Here is a 19,086-nt window from a genome sequence, read left to right as displayed (position 1 = left end):
GGAAATAAAGTGTGTGCTAATGAAATTTGCAGATGGTTTGAACAGAGGCCTTATTAAAACCGGAATATAGAAACAATTGGATGAGCTCACATACTGGAATGCAGTGAAATTAGAAACTAATAAACAGGCAGCTGCAATGACAGACCTCATCAGCTAGAAATATTAGTCTATCACAGAATAATTAAGTGGCCCTGAGAAAACAAACATGTGATCCTAGGATAGATCACATAAAGTATATCTAGAAGTTCAGTATTAACATCATGGTACATGGCAACTGAAACACTACAATTTTGTATGCTACTTAAGAGAGTCACATTCAAACTGGAAAAGGTACTGACAAGAACTGTTACAGTTACTGAGAAAATGAGGAGCCTACCTTGACCGAAGGCTCTATGATGGTTGCAGATGACGATCAGAGATGCTTTCTGGTGCTTTCTCCATGCAGGTAACGTGCGCATTTGCAGCTTCTCCAAGCATTTCTTCCCACATCTGCACCTGTAATGGCCAAGAAGCATCTGACAGAAGACATCTCAAAATATGTTCTGATATACAAGCACACAGGTGCTAAATAAACAGATTGACTCACTGGGATTTGCTACTTTTGGGGGAAGTAATGCAGCTCAAATTTTTCAGTTTAACTGGGATTCATGGTTCACACCATGAACTGTTTTGATGCCTAGGAAGCATTTATAAATTCATGGAACTGTTATTTCTTTGGAACATGAGCTATTCTTTGTGATTAGGATGTCAAGTGAAATGCAACTTTTATTGGTTCTTCCTTTTCAAACATAATATAACCTGGAAAACTCTTTCTTCACAGTGCAGCATTCTGTAACTTCTATGTCACAGTAAGTACTGATTGTACAGAAACCATGTCTTGTAAAGCCTGAAACAACCATGAAGTCAAAACCATTTCAGAGAAAACTCAGTAAATTCATTGGATACTTTCAGTACGGTACTTACTTGCCTCTGTAATAAAAAGGTGGAAATCCAAAGCCCAACGTTCTTTGAGTAGTCCTTTGCTCTGATAACGAGATATAACAACTTCCTGTAGCCATTAAACTTCACTGTCTCTATGACTGGAGAATCAGAATATACAGCTCTAACTGTACATTTCAGCATATCCCCCTTTAAAGTCTATTTAGAGCTACTATAAAACCCGCTACTACTTTTCAGTTAAAGGCTCAGACACATCCCGTGTGTTTTGTTTGTTTGTTTGTTTGTTTTTTTACTGAAGGTCTTCTAGACTTGCATCCTAGATTAAGTATTATGCTTGGACACATGTACAAATTGATGCATTTTTTAATTATGCTGAAATTTCCCTCAGTCTGGATTTTATTATTTATTTTTTTAAAAAAGTTTTATTAGAATCGCTGGCTCTAGGATCTTGATGTTTCTGTCAGCTTTGGTTGTGTGGATTGAGTGGATTTATACCACTGACACACCTAGAAACTATTTACCAAAAAACTGTAGTTTTCACAAGTATTTTGAAGATGGTACCACCATTTCCTTAGTAGTTTTCTTATGTCATAGTTTCCAATCCCACACAAATCCAAACAGACTGTGTGGATGTATCCTATTTTGAAATAACGTTACTCATACTTGCTGTACAGAATTCGATGTGCTTGCTAATTTCCTGAACATCCCAGTTTCATTACATGTTTTTAAACTCCACTGACAGCTCACAGCTATTTACTAATTCTACCCATAATCACTAATTTAGCAATGGTTCTGAATCTAAGGAAGCACTAACATGTGGAGTAACTTTGTTTTGCGCCTCTATTGCTTCTTAATTTCTGCTCCATCATTTTTCAGATGAAGAGGATTGCATGTTGAAGGTTTCAGAACAGCATTGGTTTATGTAACACTACAGCAATGCCAGTGCTTCTGAGCTGCGTACACCATGTAATGAAGTTGCACATCACCATTTTATCTTAAAAAAGGTGTGCTCCTTCTTTCTCATTGTATATGTCCTTATGCTCACTAATGTCGTTATTATTTTACACTAGGGAAGACATCAGGCTTTCTGTATCTTAATTCCCTCTGTCATCACTTTTGCTACACTCCAGCTTTCTATCACAGAGGCCGTTTTCCAGAAGGATGGGCTCACTGTCCTCAGTAGCACAGTTGCCCTCAAGTCATTTTGGACACTTGAACAAACACTGCCTGGTCACTCCCGTTTGTTAATCCCCATTTTGTTGACTTGCTCAGTACTTTTTCTCTTAACACACCGGGTTTAGAGGGTGCTGATTTTCTGACACACCTCTCTACCAAATAAAACTCTTCAGAGAAGCCTCCTGAAGAGAGCACACCATGAACGTGGACACAAAAACCTCACGCGCTGCTTTGCCACCGCTTCCTCTTTTTCAAAACTGCTTTACAAAACACTCTGCTGGCTCCCCCAGCACTACATTCAGCCGGAGCTGCTGGGACAGAGCCCTTGCTTTACTCATGCACGGCCTTATCTTTAAAGTTTCACCCCCAGAGCCTCCCATCAGGCTCCGAAAGGCGCTGCCCCACAGCCCCGGTTCCCCTGCCGGCCCCGGCCGCCATTTCCCGGCCGGCACGCAGGCGCGGCGGGGCGCTGTGCAGGGCGCAGGCCCGGCGGAGCGGCGCGGAGGCGGGTTTGAACGGTGGCGGCTACCGGAGCCTGCGGGGCCGGTGCTGTGCCCGGCTGCTGATGGAGCCCGTCCTGAAAGGTACCGGCTCAGCCGCCCTGAGGGGAGCCCCCGGGATGCGGGGGGAGGGAGAGAGGGAGGAGGCGGCCTGCGGCCGGGGTTGGGGCTGGTAGCCGCCTCGGAGAGGGCAGGGAGCCACCGGCCGCGGCCGTCCCTGCCCGAGCCCTGTGGCCTTTCTCGGTTTCTCCAGCTTCTTTCTAAGTTTCTGCCTCGCTAGGTTGCCCTCTATGACTTTCATTTTGCTGCCACCTTTGAGATTTTGTAGCATGAGTGGCCTTCTCCAAGAACCCAGCTCTCAGAGCTCTTCTAGTTCAAAGCACCTCCAAACACTTCCTGATTTTCCTTGCTTTCTACAGTAGAAAAACTACAAAGTGTTTTGTCTCCTGATGGAATATAGTAGCTCAAATTGGCTAATTATTGTACGCCATACCTTTGATCCTGCTGCAGGTACACGCTGAAATAGAGTTCCCCTATAAGGTCCTAGTTTGACCCTCACTGGTAGGCTCTAACCTGTTTTTCTAGCAGCATTGTAGCTGTGACGGTTATGAAGTATTTGATGCAAGAGGAAGACATTGTTTTGTTGTTGTTTTTTTTTTTGAACATGAGTGCAATGTTTTTCACAACAGAGCAACCAAGCAAAAAAAGTAACTGGCAAAAAGTTGTTGTGGTCCTCAACCAAAAGAAACGTGGGTAAAAACAGTGAATTAGAGTAGACCTGACTTAAGGTCCCATAGATATCTGATGTTATATTACTGATCATCATTTTCTTCCTTCTGGTTTCACTAAGGAGGTGTTTTAAGTTTCATAATTCTCTTACACAGTAAAATAAATAAATAAATAAAAATCTAGCAATTACAAACACATTAATTTTAGGTTGGATGTTAGGAAGAACTTCTTTACCGAAAGGGTTGTTAGGCATTGGAATGGGCTGCCCAGGGAGGTGGTTGAGTCACCATCCCTGGAGGTCTTTAAAAGACGTTTAGATGTAGCCCTTAGTGATATGGTTTAGTGGGGGACTTGTTAGTGTTAGGGCTGAGGTTGGAGTAGATGATCTTGGAGGTCTCTTCCAACCTAGAAGATTCTGTGATTCTGTGATTAATCTTTATAAAATACTACAGTTAGAGCATTTTGGTGTTATACACTTAAAAAGAAGACGTGATACTATATAATAATGATTTGGAAGGGCATCCCTAGCAACTAAAATAGTTAAACAGTGTTTGCTAAGGATGAACTTTTTAAATTTAAATTGATGCTTTCAAATTTATTCATGAGTTCTGAGAACTGTCTGGCCTGCAGTTTGTTTAAAGTTGGTTTTGGTGAACTGGCATTCTTCCAGTTTTCAGGAATTCTCCTGATCCACTATTCCCAAGGGGAAATTGGTATGGCCAATCTAGCTATAGGTCATCCTAAGTCATACTAATGAAGGAATTATTTCAAGTTTCATTTGCTTATCCCTCCATGTCATCTGGGATTGTGACTTTTTTTTTTTTTAAGACTTTCTCAGCCCAGGCTGATTTCATTCCTCGAAGAGATTCTTAATCTGGTTGATAGAGTAAGCCGCTTAAATGCAATATTCCTGACGTTCCATAAAGCAGCTGACATGAAACTTTGTTAGCCCCTGTGATAAGTACTTAATTTCAGGGTGATTCAATATCAATAAGGTGGAATTTTAAGTCAGTTGGAAATTGTTAAATGATGTTTCTGCTGAGTTTTATGGAGGTTTGCTGATAGAATAATTCCATGACTTTTATTTCATTATGTTTGGTCGCCTGCGTTACAGCAACTATTTTTAACATTTTTGGTTACCCTGAAGATTAGCAATGATTTAATCACATGGGTGACCAGTCATGTAAAGATACTGCTTTGCTTGTTAAGCTGGTAATATATTTTAAAAAGTGAAAAGTTGTGTAAGAACTGTCAAACTTCTTAGTTTGTTACATTTCAACTAGTTTAAAGGACAGCAATACTCTAAAAAAAAAATCTGTTGCTAGCATGCGATGCTCAGTTTATTAAAAGCTATACTATATAAAAGCATCCTTTACTAGATGCGGGGGGAAACTTAGTTACAAAAGATGAGGAAAAGGCTGAGGGGCTCAATGCTTTCTTTGCCTCAGTCTTTAGCGGCAAGGCTGGTTGTTCTCTGGATACCCAGTGCCTTGAGCTGGTGGAAGGGGATGGGGAGCAGGATGTGGCCCTCGCTGTCCATGAGGAAATGGTTGGCGACCTGCTACAACACTTGGATGTACTCAAGTCGATGGGGCCAGATGGGATCCACCCGAGGGTACTGAGCGAACTGGCGGAGGAGCTGGCCGAGCCGCTTTCCATCATTTATCGGCAGTCCTGGCTATCAGGGGAGGTCCCAGTTGACTGGCGGCTGGCAAACGTGACGCCCATCTACAATAAGGGCCGGAGGGTAGACCCGGCGAACTATAGGCCTGTTAGCTTGACCTCAGTGCCAGGGAAGCTCATGGAACAGATTATCTTGAGGGTCATCACGCGGCACTTGCAGGGCCACCAGGCGATCAGGCCCAGTCAGCATGGGTTTATGAAAGGTAGGTCCTGCTTGACGAACCTGATCTCCTTCTATGACCAAGTAACGCGCTTGGTGGATGAGGAGAAAGCTGTGGATGTGATCTACCTTGACTTCAGTAAGGCTTTTGACACCATTTCCCACAACATTCTCCTCAAGAAACTGGCTGCTCGGGGCTTGGACTGGCGTACGCTTTGTTGGGTTAAAAACTGGCTGGGTAGCTGGGCCCAGAGAGTTGTGGTGAATGGAGCCAAATCCAGTTGGAGGCCGGTCACTAGTGGAGTCCCCCAGGGCTCAGTGCTGGGGCCGGTCCTCTTTAATGTCTTTATCGATGACCTGGATGAGGGGATCGAGTGCACCCTCAGTAAGTTTGCAGATGACACCAAGCTAAGTGCGTGTGTCAATCTACTCGAGGGAAGGAAGGCTCTGCAGGAGGATCTGGATAGGCTGGACTGATGGGCTGAGGTCAACTGTATGAAGTTCAACAAGGCCAAGTGCCGGGTCCTGCACCTGGAGCACAACAACCCCAAGCAGAGCTACAGGCTGGGAGATGAGTGGTTGGAAAGCTGCCTGGCAGAGAAGGACCTGGGAGTACTGGTTGATAGTCGGCTGAATATGAGCCAGCAGTGTGCTCAGGTGGCCAAGACTGCCAACAGCATCCTGGCTTGTATAAGAAGCTGTGTGGCCAGCAGGTCTAAGGAGGTGATTGTGCCCCTGTACTCGGCTCTGGTGAGGCCGCACCTCGAGTACTGTGTTCAGTTTTGGGCCCCTCGCTACAAGAAGGACATGGAGGTGCTCGAGAGAGTCCAGAGAAGGGCAACGAAGCTGGTGAGGGGTCTGGAGAACAAGTCTTACGAGGAGCGGCTGAGGGAGCTGGGCTTGTTCAGCCTGGAGAAAAGGAGGCTCAGGGGAGACCTCATCGCTCTCTATAGGTACCTTAAAGGAGGCTGTAGAGAGGTGGGGGTTGGTCTGTTCTCCCACGTGCCTGGTGACAGGACGAGGGGGAATGGGCTAAAGTTGCGCCAGGGGAGGTTTAGGTCGGATGTTAGGAAGAACTTCTTTACTGAAAGGGCTGTTAGGCATTGGAATGGGCTGCCCAGGGAGGTGGTTGAGTCACCATCCCTGGAGGTCTTTAAAAGACGTTTAGATGTAGCCCTTGGTGATATGGTTTAGTGTAGGACTTGTTAGTGTTAGGGCTGAGGTTGGACTAGATGATCTTGGAGGTCTCTTCCAACCTAGACAATTCTGTGATTCTGTGATACTTCAAAGAACCATAGAATCGTTAGGGTTGGAAAAGACCTCCAAGATCATCTGGTCCAACCATCACCCTACCACCAATGTCACCTACTTGCTACTGAATGCAGTGTGTATTAAAGCAAATTTTTGTTGGAAAGGCAGTTTAACTAGTTTTACCTTCGTGAACTTAAATAGCTGTCGTTTTTCCTCTTCTGATCCAGGTATTTGTGCATTTGTAGAAGTTTGGTCATCTAACAGAACAGAAAATTACTCGAAAGCCTTTGAGAAGCAACTTCTTGACATGGAAGCAAAAGTAAGGAAACTTTTTTTTGGAGTAAACAGAATATGAAAACTCTTACTCAGAAACTAGCTTATTTGTTCTGCTTGTTTATTTCTTTGCAGTAGGGGTTTTTAAAGGGCAGGAAAAAAAATCACAGATTCAAATAGATGAGCATGCTGTAAAATTCTTATTAGTGGCAGATGGGAAATGCATTTAAAGCCTATTTAAAGCCTATCTATTTAACAACTTCTTTGCATGTTAATACGCTAGCAAATATATCTCATAAAGTATTATATATACTATACAGGGGACAAACCAAATCTAGGGGTTGAAAACCTAAGTTATTTGTGTGTTTTGTTTTCTTTAACTTCTGGGCAGCTGGTCTGTTGTTACCATGTTTTCTAACCTATGTACTGTTACATTTTATTCTTCTACTCACTCTCCTACAAATACGGTTCACTTCCAGAAAATACTAGTAAAAATACATCTAAGATGTGTCAGTGATTTTTCCATATCAAATATACTTGAGCTGTAGGTGCGAAATGTGTTTAACTGCCAGCTGTAAAATTTCAGCTAGACACCGAAGTCAAACTAGCATCTTGCCTTCTTGCACATTATTACTGGTTAATGGAGATTTTTACAACCCACATTATGCTCTAAATAACACTTGTGTGAACTCCCAGTGCTTTTTAATTCTGCATATGTAGGTGTATCTCACTGTCATTTAGGAAGTTTTGCTAACATCTCCAAAGTCTCTCTCACTGTATGAATTCAGCTGAGGTAGCATGCCAGAACAATAGAAGAACTGTTTTTATTATAAAAGGAAATACAACTCACAATAAGTAACTGGAGTAATAAAAATCTCTTGTTCTTTTGGGCTGTGCTGTGAGATCAGTTGAATTTTGTTCTAATGGCTTCAGGTTTTTCTTGTGGAAAATATGATAAGGCTTCAAAATTCTGCAAGTGCTTTGAGTTGATCTTAAAGTAGCTGGGTGTGGTGAAAGGTACAGACAAATGGTACAGATGCGTCTGTTCAGCAGATCACTTTGAAAAGGGGTGGTCCTTCTCCATCATTATTTCGTTCCTGGCCAACACTTCCTTCCCTTCTATTGGGCTGAGCACATGATAAGAAACTGGCGTGGCTCACTCTGTCAGGAAAGAAATTTCTAATTTTGTTTTCCACTAGAGTGTTGGTTCAGTCACACCAAGTTAAGGTCAGCTTATCAACACAGAACCCCCAGGGTAAGGGATGAGACAAGAGAGGGGACTGCTGCATGTGACAATACCTTGACTGATTCACTCTTCATGGTGAGAGGGAGGCCTAAGGTGGTGCTGCTCCATAAATTGGAGGCAAAGCCATGTCAAGCATCCCGTCTCCTTAAGTTGTGGGCTGTGAGCGTGATACTAGCATAAGTGACTGTGTTTGTATCTGCAGTCATAACATAATCTGAAAGAGACTCATTGGTCCTGTATACCTAGATACATAAATCTCTTGCTTTTTGTCTTCTGAGGAGCAATAAATCAGCTTGCCATCAAAAATATTTGGAAAAGCTAAATAGTTTTCTTAAAGCCAAAAGTAGATCCAACATGTTTGGAGGCAAATATAGTGGCTCAATTGAGAATGCAACAGAAATCTACACAACTACTTCCATGTGGCTGTGTTGAGGAGGTGCTGCTGTAAAATATGAATTATTAACGTGATGACATCAGTACAATCACAACTGGTCAAACAGTTTTGTTTAGCTACAATGAAGTGAAATTTTGGTTGTAAAGAATGGATTTCTAGAACTGAAATGGTTAGCATTTAGTTATCAGTAAAGGTTGATAACTGAAGATTTGTAGCACAGTGAAAATGTCAGTTGTGACCCTAGCTGTACTGACTTAAGTTTTCTGTATTTCTCACTCTTTTTAAAGTGTTCCCGTATGATTAATTTTCTTAGCATCATCAACCTCCCTTCCCGCAGAACTAAAAGTGATCACTGTTGTTGAGAATTAGTGTAAACAGTGAGGTTAACTGTAATCTAAGTCTGTGAGTTCTTTACTAAGTTAAAGATATAATTGGCATTTTTTTGGATAGTAACAGCTAATTTCTGTACTGGCTGTTACATAAGAAATCATGTTGGGCTACTTATATTAAAATGTTGTAAGATCAGTGATACAGCTAGGGTAGGCACATGAAAATGGTAATCTAGAAAAAAGAAGTTAGAAAATAAAAGGCTACTCTATCCCTCTAGCTTGTCTTGTGTTGGTTTGACTAATGAGACTTGGGCTTTGATTGCTTCAGCCTTCTTTGTAAAGATGGGAAAGATCAAACAAGTCCTTAACATAATGTTTTTATGCTATTGTTTTATCCAGAAAAACAGGCTTTCTAGTTGCATTAATCTTTTCTGATTTTCAGACTCAAAAATCTGCTCTCTGTTTACTTCTGCAGGTTTCAAAAACTTTCAACAAGCACGTGACTCACGTGGTCTTCAAAGAAGGACGTTCGGCTACATGGAGAAAAGCACAGAAGGCTGGTGTAAAAATAGTTTCTGTGCTATGGGTGGAGAAGTGAGTACTATTGAGTATAATGAATGTGACCCGTTCCAGAGAATAGATTGTGGTATTATTTATTAAAAAACTTAAAGTACACTATCCATTTTTTTTAATGTACTTGAAACAGTGATAAGTCTATGAGTAATTGATTACTTTCCTATGACACTATTTCTATAATAAAAATACCTTTCTTCCACAGAAAGGTACCATGTTATCTATTGAAAAATGAATGTGTTGAAGTAGTTGCACGGTATATTTTTTAACCATGTAGTGTTCTACTCCTTTGCTCTCAGATAGCATACATAGGCAGTGAAGATCAGATATTTACGTTGAATAGAATTCTTCCATTTCCACATGAAAAAGCACACTTCTCCAGGGACAAAAATGAAGGAGGTAATCGTACCAGTTCTGTAATTATTTCCCATTGAGAGAGTATCTCATAGCAAGGAAAAAAAAAAAATAAGATTCGTATCTGGCTTTTAAGACATTTGGCAGGTTCAGCATGGCACCGCTTGAAGATTCTCAACTACCACAAGGAAAAAGTTAAACTAAAAACAAAACAACAAAAAAAGAATTTCAGCTTTGCAGCCATCCATGAGAAAATTTGTTTGTAGTCCATGGCATCTCCTCCGAGTTTGTTTTATGAGGCCTAACTTAGATTTCAGACAAAGTATTAAATAACTACTAGTTTTTAAGAATATGCATGTTATACTCGAACACTCCTTTTGTTTGTTTTTGTAAATTACTGTGGCGATGGACCATGTCCTATATCAGTTAGGTATCACATGCATAGGGAATTAGCAGTTTGCTAAGTGCTGGGGGGGGAGCAACACTGAGCTCTGCAGCCAATTAATTGTAGGCCAGTACAACTGCAAAGCTTGCAATGCAAGTCTGTGAGCCAAAAAAGAAATTCATGCAGTTATGCTGAGGCAGAATTTTCCTGTTTTTATATATATATATATTGATATATATATATATATATATCAGATATAGAAGCTACAGAAGCTATAACTTTACAATCCAGCAAGCCTTAACACTAATGAAGAAATCTTGTAAGTTCTCAAAAATGCACTAGGGATGCAAAATGTTATTTATGTGACTGTTTCCTTCTGTGACCTCCAGCTATCTGAGTGCACATAAGAATGATGGTCATTCCAGTGGGATATTTGGTTATATTTTAAATATGCTCCTGAGATAGATACATGTATAAATATGAAATCTGAAACTGTAGTCACAGGAACTATTAACTCTTCAAGGACATGCAGGTGTTATAGTAAAAAGAATCCCAGAAAAGTCCAGGTGAGTAGCATCTGCAGTAGCAGCAGCAGCAGAATAAAAGAAGCTCACAGAGGATAGACCAGGATGTGTTACACAGAAATGTGATCTCTGTTACAGCAGTTCCACCACAAGAGTCTCCTCAGCAGTACTGGAAGATGTTGGGTCGGTGAAACCTTTAGAAATGTTTCCCTAGTATTATTACCTAAGTGGTTGTCAAAAAATAAATGAAATAGAGCATAAAATTTTATGTAGTGGGATGACATTATTTTATCATAGAATTGTAGAATGGCTTGGGTTGGAAGAGGCCTCTAGATGATCATCTTGGATCATCTAGTTCCAACCCCGCTGCCATGGGCCATCCATGTGGTTGAAATCCTCCACCAGAATGAGAGCCTGCAAACGTGATGCTTCATGTAGCTGAAGCAAGAAGGCCATGGTTATGTTCAGAATATTGCCTGAAATAGCAGCAAGCATGGCAAAGTATAAAATAGTTTTATCACAAGACGTAATTGAAGAGACAAGAATTCTTCAGCCTCAAGAAGAAGTGAGAGTGGAGGTGGGATAGACTCCTGTGAAAACAAAGGTTCATAAAGAGAGACTGAGTAGGGAATTAATTTATATTAGCCTTTCCTCAGTGGAAGAATTGGAGAGTATCACATGAATCTGGCTGGAGGTAGATGCAGAGAAGGTAGTAAATGATGATTTTTAGCAAAGCATAAGTTAGGCTGCAACTCCTTGTTGGAGAATCAGTATAGACTGCAAAGATTTACATGGGTTTCACAAAACACTGAAGCAATTAAACACTTAATACTATGTTTATTTTTTGATAAAATTGTCTCAGGCCATCCCTAAACCATAAATCTGTTGAACATAGCAAAGTAAACTGTGAGTGTTTTGCTGTGTTTTCATGTTCTTACATGCTCCTGGGCATCTTGATATTGGAAACAGGATGCTGGAGTATATTCTATTTAATCTGGACCCTACGCTTTGATGTTTGAGCTCTGAAAACAGCAGACAAGGGAACAACTCATAAACAATTACTCCAGCGTATACTTACTCTTCTGCTTTGTGCCAAATATTTTCCCGCTTAACAGCTAGTGGGCCCCTACTTCCAAAAAGTTCTGCATGTACACTAGTGTAATGTTCTCCTGAGCAGTACTTACGCCTTTCATAGGAACTTGCCCAATGATTTGAAAAACTATAGTGTTTGCTTTTCTCCATGGAAGAAAAAAAACATGTTAGACTGTCAGGGTCTGTGTGAATGTTACTTCAATTTATTTTGAGTGCTGTTTCCAGTGATTTGCCTGAGATTTTATTGGAAGCTTCTGCTCTGTAGTATGAGCATCTGTTTGAATCTAAATAGAATGAAGTTCCATAGTTTAACAGGAAGAAATTTTATATAGAAGAAAACTTTAAAAATAAGATGACAATTAAAATTTCAAAATATTTTAAAATAAACCTGTTTCCTCTTTTTTTTTTTAATTTTCTAAGAATGATTGTTATATCTAGCTTTAAAAATAGCGCATAAAATTGTGGACTTGCTATAAGATTCATTTAAATGTATTATAAGTTTAATGCAAAATGTGTGATGCTTTTGGGATCACTGAGGTGGTTTTTTTAGCGCCACTTCAACTCAAAGGACTTAATGAGCAGTCTTAAAAAAATAATAAATCTTTAGATAAAATAGAATTGCTAAAATCTGTGTCCGAAGTAAGAACACTTAGTCCAAATCTAAACATGATTGTGAAACTCTATTTGTTCTCAGTAAGGCTAACTTAGTCATGTCACAAATAAGGTAGACCAAATCACACTCAGGTTTGTCTGCAAAGCTTAAAAAAAATTATAAGATCTTTAATGCTCAACCCTTTTTCTGTTTAGCTTCTCTGAATTAACTAAATTAATTATCTGATTTAATTTAAATTTTAATGTATTCTACATCTGTGCTGATCATTATCTAGAATTTAATAATAGGCACTGAAGTCAAATAGATTGAATATCTAATTGATACTCCAGAGAACTCTAAATTCAGATAGTTTGACAAATATTTGTAGTGGTTTGGCTCTCTTTTTTTTCCTTTTCAAAACAGTGAAGCAATTAGATTGCAATTCGATGAATACAAACTTTAAAGCAGTGTGACACTAGGTGTCGCTAGCATCACAGTTTTGAATGACTGCTGGAGGAATTCTAGTAGTCTGCTAAGTCTTCTGTAATCTTTCATGTAACTAGTTTTATTATTTAGTGAAAACATTATTCAAGAATGAAATGTTACCAATTTTGACTAAAATAACTTCAGTTAATGCACTGATAACCAAGTTCTTGCCTCAATATCATCCATGATGTACACATATATGACATTCCAAGATAACGTGAGTCCTACCAATCTAAAGTCAGTCTTTGAATACGAAAAGATAGAGGCAATCTAGGGGTAAGTTATCAGATTTTTTTTTTAATTATTTAACAAATATAGATCCTTCCACAGTAAGGGTCTGTTTTAAGCATTGTCTATACAAAGAGAAGGCAAAAAAAACAAAACTAACGGGTAAGAAGTAAAAGCCAGGTCCAGCCAGATGAAGCCTACCTTCTCACTTGCCAGAATAGGAGCTTTGGATTCTTTTTTCTTGTTTTTCATAACATTCTGTAGATTAGTGTCTTACTAGCTAGTGAAAGAAGAAAACCTACAGTCTGCACAAAAGTCAGTGCCAGATTTCAGGTTCATATGAATCTGGCCAGAAGGACTTAATACAGTGCTTTTTGAATGTGTGGGGGAATAACATATGAGCTGGAATCTTTGACTTTCAGAGCATTGAAGCAGCAATTTAGAGGACATCATTAGGACAATATTATCATGTCTTCTGTTTGCTTAAATGTATAGTTTATTTAGCGTTACAGTAGTTATGCTAAGGATATGCAATTGGGAAGGGTCTAATTATTACAGGGCTGATTTATATTTTTTTTTTTGCAACAAAGATTCTCATTCTTAAAAATTAAAGATTGCATCTCTAATTTATTTTACAGGTGTCGAGAAACTGGAATACATGTTGATGAATCTTTATTTCCTGCAGTATACAATAATGAAGGATTACTGCTAAAAGTAAGTAAAGTTTGAATTTCCTGACCTTAGGCATTGGAACTGTTTATTTTCAGAACTTTCTGTAAACTCTGTCCATCTGAATAGGTTTTTAAAGTAGACTATGGCTGTGATATTTGACATCTTAAGGACAGATAATAAAAATTGAGTTTTTATATTGGTGAATAAAAAATCAAGATTTAAATTAAGATTACATAATGATTGACTTATTCAAATCAAATGACTGCAGTGTGCCCTGTGTTTCATTGAGTTGTGATTAATGCAGAAATCCTGATTTTTGAAAAAATACAAAAAAAATTTAAAAGATCTGCTGAGCTTTAGCTTTTCTGCAAGCAAAAAAAAATTAATGAATTGGATGGCTTTTAATCTAAAGTATCTGTTTAACCTTTCTGTCTTCATATTACAGTTCATTTCAGAAAATGTTAACTTCTGCAATTGCCCGTGATTCTTAAAGAGGTGATTATACATAGCATAGTGCTAAACATTGATAATTAATACTGTGATAAAAGTGGGCAAGTAGGAAGTCTAGTTACTTTTGGCCAATTTTTACCGCATACTTAAGCTTTTTATGTATCCTCTAGCACAAGTGTATGCAGCCAAAAGACTTTGTAGAAAAATCTCCAGAAAATGATAGAAAGCTGCAGAGAAGACTGGACAAGATGGCTAAAGAATTAGCTAAACAAAAGATAGGAATTAATGCAGGTAAGTATTCCTTTGGACTAATCTTCAGATATTTTGAAGTTATTTCTTTAAAGCACTTAAAGGTAGAGTTTTTTAATTTTATTTTTACACTTTTATATATCTCACCATAACAAATAAAGTTGTTTTACTTTTTACAAAGCTGTTTGCAAGTTTGTGATATTAAGGTACCTGTAGTCGTTAGGTACGAGGAACTTGATTTTTTTTTTTATTTTTATTTTTTTAAGAAAATAGAACTCATTCTGAAGCTGTTGTAGCATGTAAATATTAATGTACAAATGCAATTTCTTTGTGTAGAAACTGATACACCGGTTTTATTATTTGAAGATGATGGTTCACTTGTGTATAGCCCTGTTAATAAAATAAGAAATCAAAGCAGTGCAGTGGAAAGAAGAATAAAGGAGATGAAGGAAAAAAGAGAAAATCTTTCTCCTACCGGTAAGAAGTTAAATTTTATTTATACATGTACAAATAGCTGCCATCTTTATTGCTATATTTCTTCCATGCTTTTCTTGCTCTGTCCCTCAGAATTATTTGCATACCTTAGTTTTCTTGAAACATTTCCTTACCTAGACTCAAAATGAAAATGTTTGATTAGAAATATATAAATATTTAAACTAGACATAACTTGTGATTCAAAATACTTTATGGGGATGTGATCTGACCATTGGAATCAGACAGCATTAGTCATCATGTGGATAGCATTTCTCAAAACATCAGTCCACAACTCACATTTTGAGCTTTGAATTCCACTGACCTGGGTAACATTAAGGGATGCTGATCTAAATGATGCACACAGAAAGGGTAGTGCTTGTTTCTTCCTGCAGTCTGGTGTCAGAACTGTGGCTATACCTATTTGCCTGTGTTTTGCACCTGTTGCTTTGTTATGATTTGACCCGAGTTCCTTTTAAGTGTGATGACTGGACCCGAAAGCTGAGTATAAATTTTCTTCTATGGCATTTGGATTTGAACTGAACCTAGAATCTGTGAGCTCTCAAAGCTCATCTCTTGTGTAGATTGTGTCTCTGACAATAATATCTGAGGGGAGACTGGATGTACACCCTTCTTCCCATGTTTTGAGTTGGTAAGAATACTTTCTGATTTTTAGTTTCCATGAACGGGATATAAGTAGTCATGGAAGACAATTTTTGCAAAAAGGAATTTCTTAATCATAGAATGAATTGGGTTGGCAGGGACCTTAAAGATCATATAGTTCCTCACCTCACAGAGGTAAGGTTCACCAGTCTGTAGTTCGCTGGGGAACACAAGACTTCTTGGGAATACTAATAATTAAAATAGACTTTCTAAGTTTGTGAATTGGTATTATGTCTTGGTTGAACTTTACAACAAGATTCTAAATCTTATTTCCTGTTAAATTCTAATATTAATACTATAATTGACAAAAGATTGTAACGTTACTACTTCCGGGCAACAGTTTAAAAAGGAGGTCAAAATTGATAAGGTTCTGAAGAATGACATTAGAAAAAGCCTAACTGAATAAAATGAGTTGACTTCAAAATGCAGATCCTAGTGAATTAAATTTAGACTTCAGTTTTCAAGTCATTCATTAGAGCTTACCTTACTGTGCAAGTACTAATGAGGCCTAACTCATTAGATTTTTGTTAATTAGTATAAAAACTGTTGAAATGTGGAACATCTTTTGTAGGGAAAAAAGTCTGTAGTGACTGACATTTTAAGAAGTCTATGTCAACTGAACTGTCACTTTATCCCTTTAAACATAATTATGGAAGGAAAGTATAGAACCAGTGACACATCAATTAAAAAATTAAATCTCTTTTATTTTAGTATGGCTTGTATCTGTTTTCTCTTGAAGTTTTAAGGTAAAACTTCCAAAGGTTTTGAAAAGCATTTCTGCTATAGCAAGGCATTGCTACTAGTTGCAAAATTTATCAGATTCTTTAGTTAAAACATCTCAACTGGCTTAGAAATGTCCGTAATATTTCATGAAAGGTTTGCAATCATTCTTTGGTTTCTGAGTACTGAGTTTTCTAGAAGAAACTTGATTCAGTTTGTAAAATCTAATAGCTTTTTTGTTAGTGTGTAAATTTGAGTCTAAAGATCGTTAAGCAGTCTTTAGAATTAATTACATGGTTACAATTAGTTGTCAAAGCAACCACTTATCTCTTAAAATTGAGCTGTTTTGAAATATGAATAGATGCTGTGGAAATGTGTGTGTTTGCACATAGGGCTAACTAATTTATTATTTACAAACTCCTAGCTTCACCAATGTCTCAAACACCTCCACATAGTTTACCAGGAGACTGCCCGCTGTCTACCTGTTTAACAAATGCAGAAGATGCATCGTTACAAGGTAACTCACAACCTTACTTAAATATTACAAAATTTAAACATAGTACATGGGTTGTATATCTTATTTTGAATGGTGAAATATTTGTACACTGAAAAAGGAACTTTGTATGTTTCCTCTGCCATTTATATTTAAAGTTGAATTATTTTAGTTTTGTTTATTGGTGAAATATATAGAAGTAAGAATACAAGGAACTGGAGAATGACAAGTCACATTGGGTAAATTCTCTGCCCTACTGCTGTGCTGCTGTTGTCATTTCCTCTTCTTTGCACTGTTCCCCCTTAACGTTGTCTTGTTCTGGCATGCTATCAGTTTACTGATACAGTGATCTCGTATAGAACACAGAGTACACATTAAACAGTGTGATGTGGAAATAAAAAAGAGAAGTGAGTGAGAGAGAGAACTCAGAACTGAAGTGTCCTCCAAATTTTCAATGGAAAAACTTGAATTCAAGAGAAAACCTAATGCATTCTCCAGCTTGATTATTCAGGGAGTGAAGACAGCAGCAGAAATAAAAAGAGTAAATACAAATCAGCTTTTAAAATGTTTTATGGTTGTAGTTGAATTCAAGTGGTTAATTAAGGTTCTTATGCTCAGAATGCTAGGCTTTAGTTCCTGTGTTTTGGCACCGTAGCAGGACATAAGGAAGAGGTTTGTTGTGAAGGCTGTTGAGCTATGTCAGTGGGTATCTTAACAGCATTAATGAATAATGTATGCCGTGAGTAATGTACATCAGATCTCATGTCTCCTGTCAGTCATGTGAGCAAAAAGCTAAGTGGGATTTCAGTAGAAAAGTAATGAGAAGAAAGCTTTTAGAATTCATAATGAGGACCACTTGAGTGCACTGCCTACTCCATTCTACTCTGACAGTAAAGTATATCTCACTTTTTTTTTTTTAAAGTAGTATACTGACATCATACAGAAAATCTATCATTATGATACCATGATGTATTTCATTTCATCTTAACTCTGGTAAAACTACAAGGTGGTGGGTAATGCTGTGGTAGTAAGAATGACAAAGGTAGTTGAAAACTAAATAATCAATGTAAAATCGTTCTGCTATTCTTCACGTATTAGAGTGGAGAAAAAAGCTTCTCTGCTTTGTTTCAAGAAAGCAGAAGAGGATTTGGGGATGCTTATTACCACGTAAGAAGACATGATAGTTAAAACTAGCATAGCTTCTCGTCAACATACAATGTGCTTTGTTTCTAAATTGATTTTCTGTTTGTTTTTTTTACTGACTTCACCACCTAATATTCAGATAAGTGGCTAAATCCTTGTTGTCTTCTTTCAGAAATTTCGTATGTATTTTACTAAGAAATTTTGTACTGTTTCTGTTTTGTTAAATGCTTATATTGCTGCTTTTCATATTTTGCAGAAGAACAAATGGAAGTCTGCTTAAACTCAAGTGTTGATGATCTCTGGGGAACTGATAAATCAAAGAGACAGAAAAAAGAGATAGCAGAACCCACCTGTGGTACTCAGACTCATGTTCATGTTTCCAGGAGTGCATCAGTGAATTCTCCCTCATGTAGCTATGACCAGAAGAGCTTAATCCCAAAACAACCTAACAGAAGAAGCCTAAGTAAAGAAAAGATTTTGCAGCGTACTTTCAATGATAATTTAGAAAAAGATCTAGAAAAGTTTCCAGAGAAAAATCAGAAGGATGAAAATACCATGACTACTTCAGTTGCAAACAAAAATTCTCTCCAAATCAAGGACTTGGGTTATTTTACTCCTTCCCAAAAAACAGCCAAGTTAAATACTGTTCCTGCTTTGATTTGCAGTCTCTCTAATTCACCTGTGAGCAGAGGAGACTTAAATACATGTTCATGTGATAGAAGTTTCCCTGTTGACAGAAGTGATTGTCTTCTGGAACACAAGAAGAGGAAGAAACTACAAACAGTGGTTAGCGTGAAACTGTCTTCTTCTGAACTGCGTGCATCAGGGTCTAAAAATGAGTTCTTGCAAGGAGTTAATACTTACAGCAACGATCGGTGCACTGAAGATGCTTCTTATGAAGACTTCTTTTCCTCATATAATTTGAATAAAAATGAAGTACAGGTACAAGTCCCACAAGAATCACAGAATCCTTCTGATGCTTCTTGCAAAGAGTCTTTAAGAAGCATGGACTCAAATGATATGAGTTCCTGTAAGCCACGTACTGCTTCTGAGAAAAGCAGAAAAAAGTCTATTCAAGCAAACGATGTTGCAGTAAAGAAAACATTCAAACCAGCTGAACATACAGAAAGTGTGCCATTGAATTGCATGTCTGATGGTGAAAAAGCTGAGATTGCAGAAGCTCTAGATTCAGATCTTGTGAATAAACGGCCTCAGCATGCTCATGAAAAATCGTACGGAACTGATATAAATTACTGTACTCGTGCTACTGGTAAGTCTGTACATAGAGCTGGAAAATGAAAAGATACCATA

General features: G+C 38.2%; 1 protein-coding gene across 3 annotated transcripts in view; it reads left to right on the top strand.

Annotated features, from left to right (window-relative positions):
• Positions 1 to 2,568: 2,568 nt before the first annotated feature.
• Positions 2,569 to 19,086, top strand: part of MCPH1 (microcephalin 1) — a 130,562-nt gene continuing 114,044 nt past the window's right edge. For 2 of the 3 annotated variants that reach the window (XM_080584553.1, XM_080584554.1), the window contains exons 1-8: positions 2,569 to 2,699; positions 6,666 to 6,757; positions 9,156 to 9,274; positions 13,553 to 13,628; positions 14,207 to 14,327; positions 14,622 to 14,762; positions 16,564 to 16,656; positions 18,032 to 19,045. In XM_080584553.1, the coding sequence (XP_080440679.1) occupies positions 2,681 to 2,699; positions 6,666 to 6,757; positions 9,156 to 9,274; positions 13,553 to 13,628; positions 14,207 to 14,327; positions 14,622 to 14,762; positions 16,564 to 16,656; positions 18,032 to 19,045 (1,675 nt within the window). In that variant the 5' untranslated portion in view covers positions 2,569 to 2,680. Of the gene's footprint in view, positions 2,700 to 6,665; positions 6,758 to 9,155; positions 9,275 to 9,552; positions 9,653 to 13,552; positions 13,629 to 14,206; positions 14,328 to 14,621; positions 14,763 to 16,563; positions 16,657 to 18,031; positions 19,046 to 19,086 lie in introns of those variants that run through there. The other variant, XM_080584555.1, reaches the window with a different exon arrangement.

This window comes from Anser brachyrhynchus (assembly GCF_964034855.1).
Source record: "Anser brachyrhynchus genome assembly, chromosome: 3".
Lineage (NCBI taxonomy): Eukaryota > Metazoa > Chordata > Aves > Anseriformes > Anatidae > Anser > Anser brachyrhynchus.
Note: the sequence above shows the minus strand (reverse complement) of the source record. Positions and strands in the feature narration are given on the sequence as shown.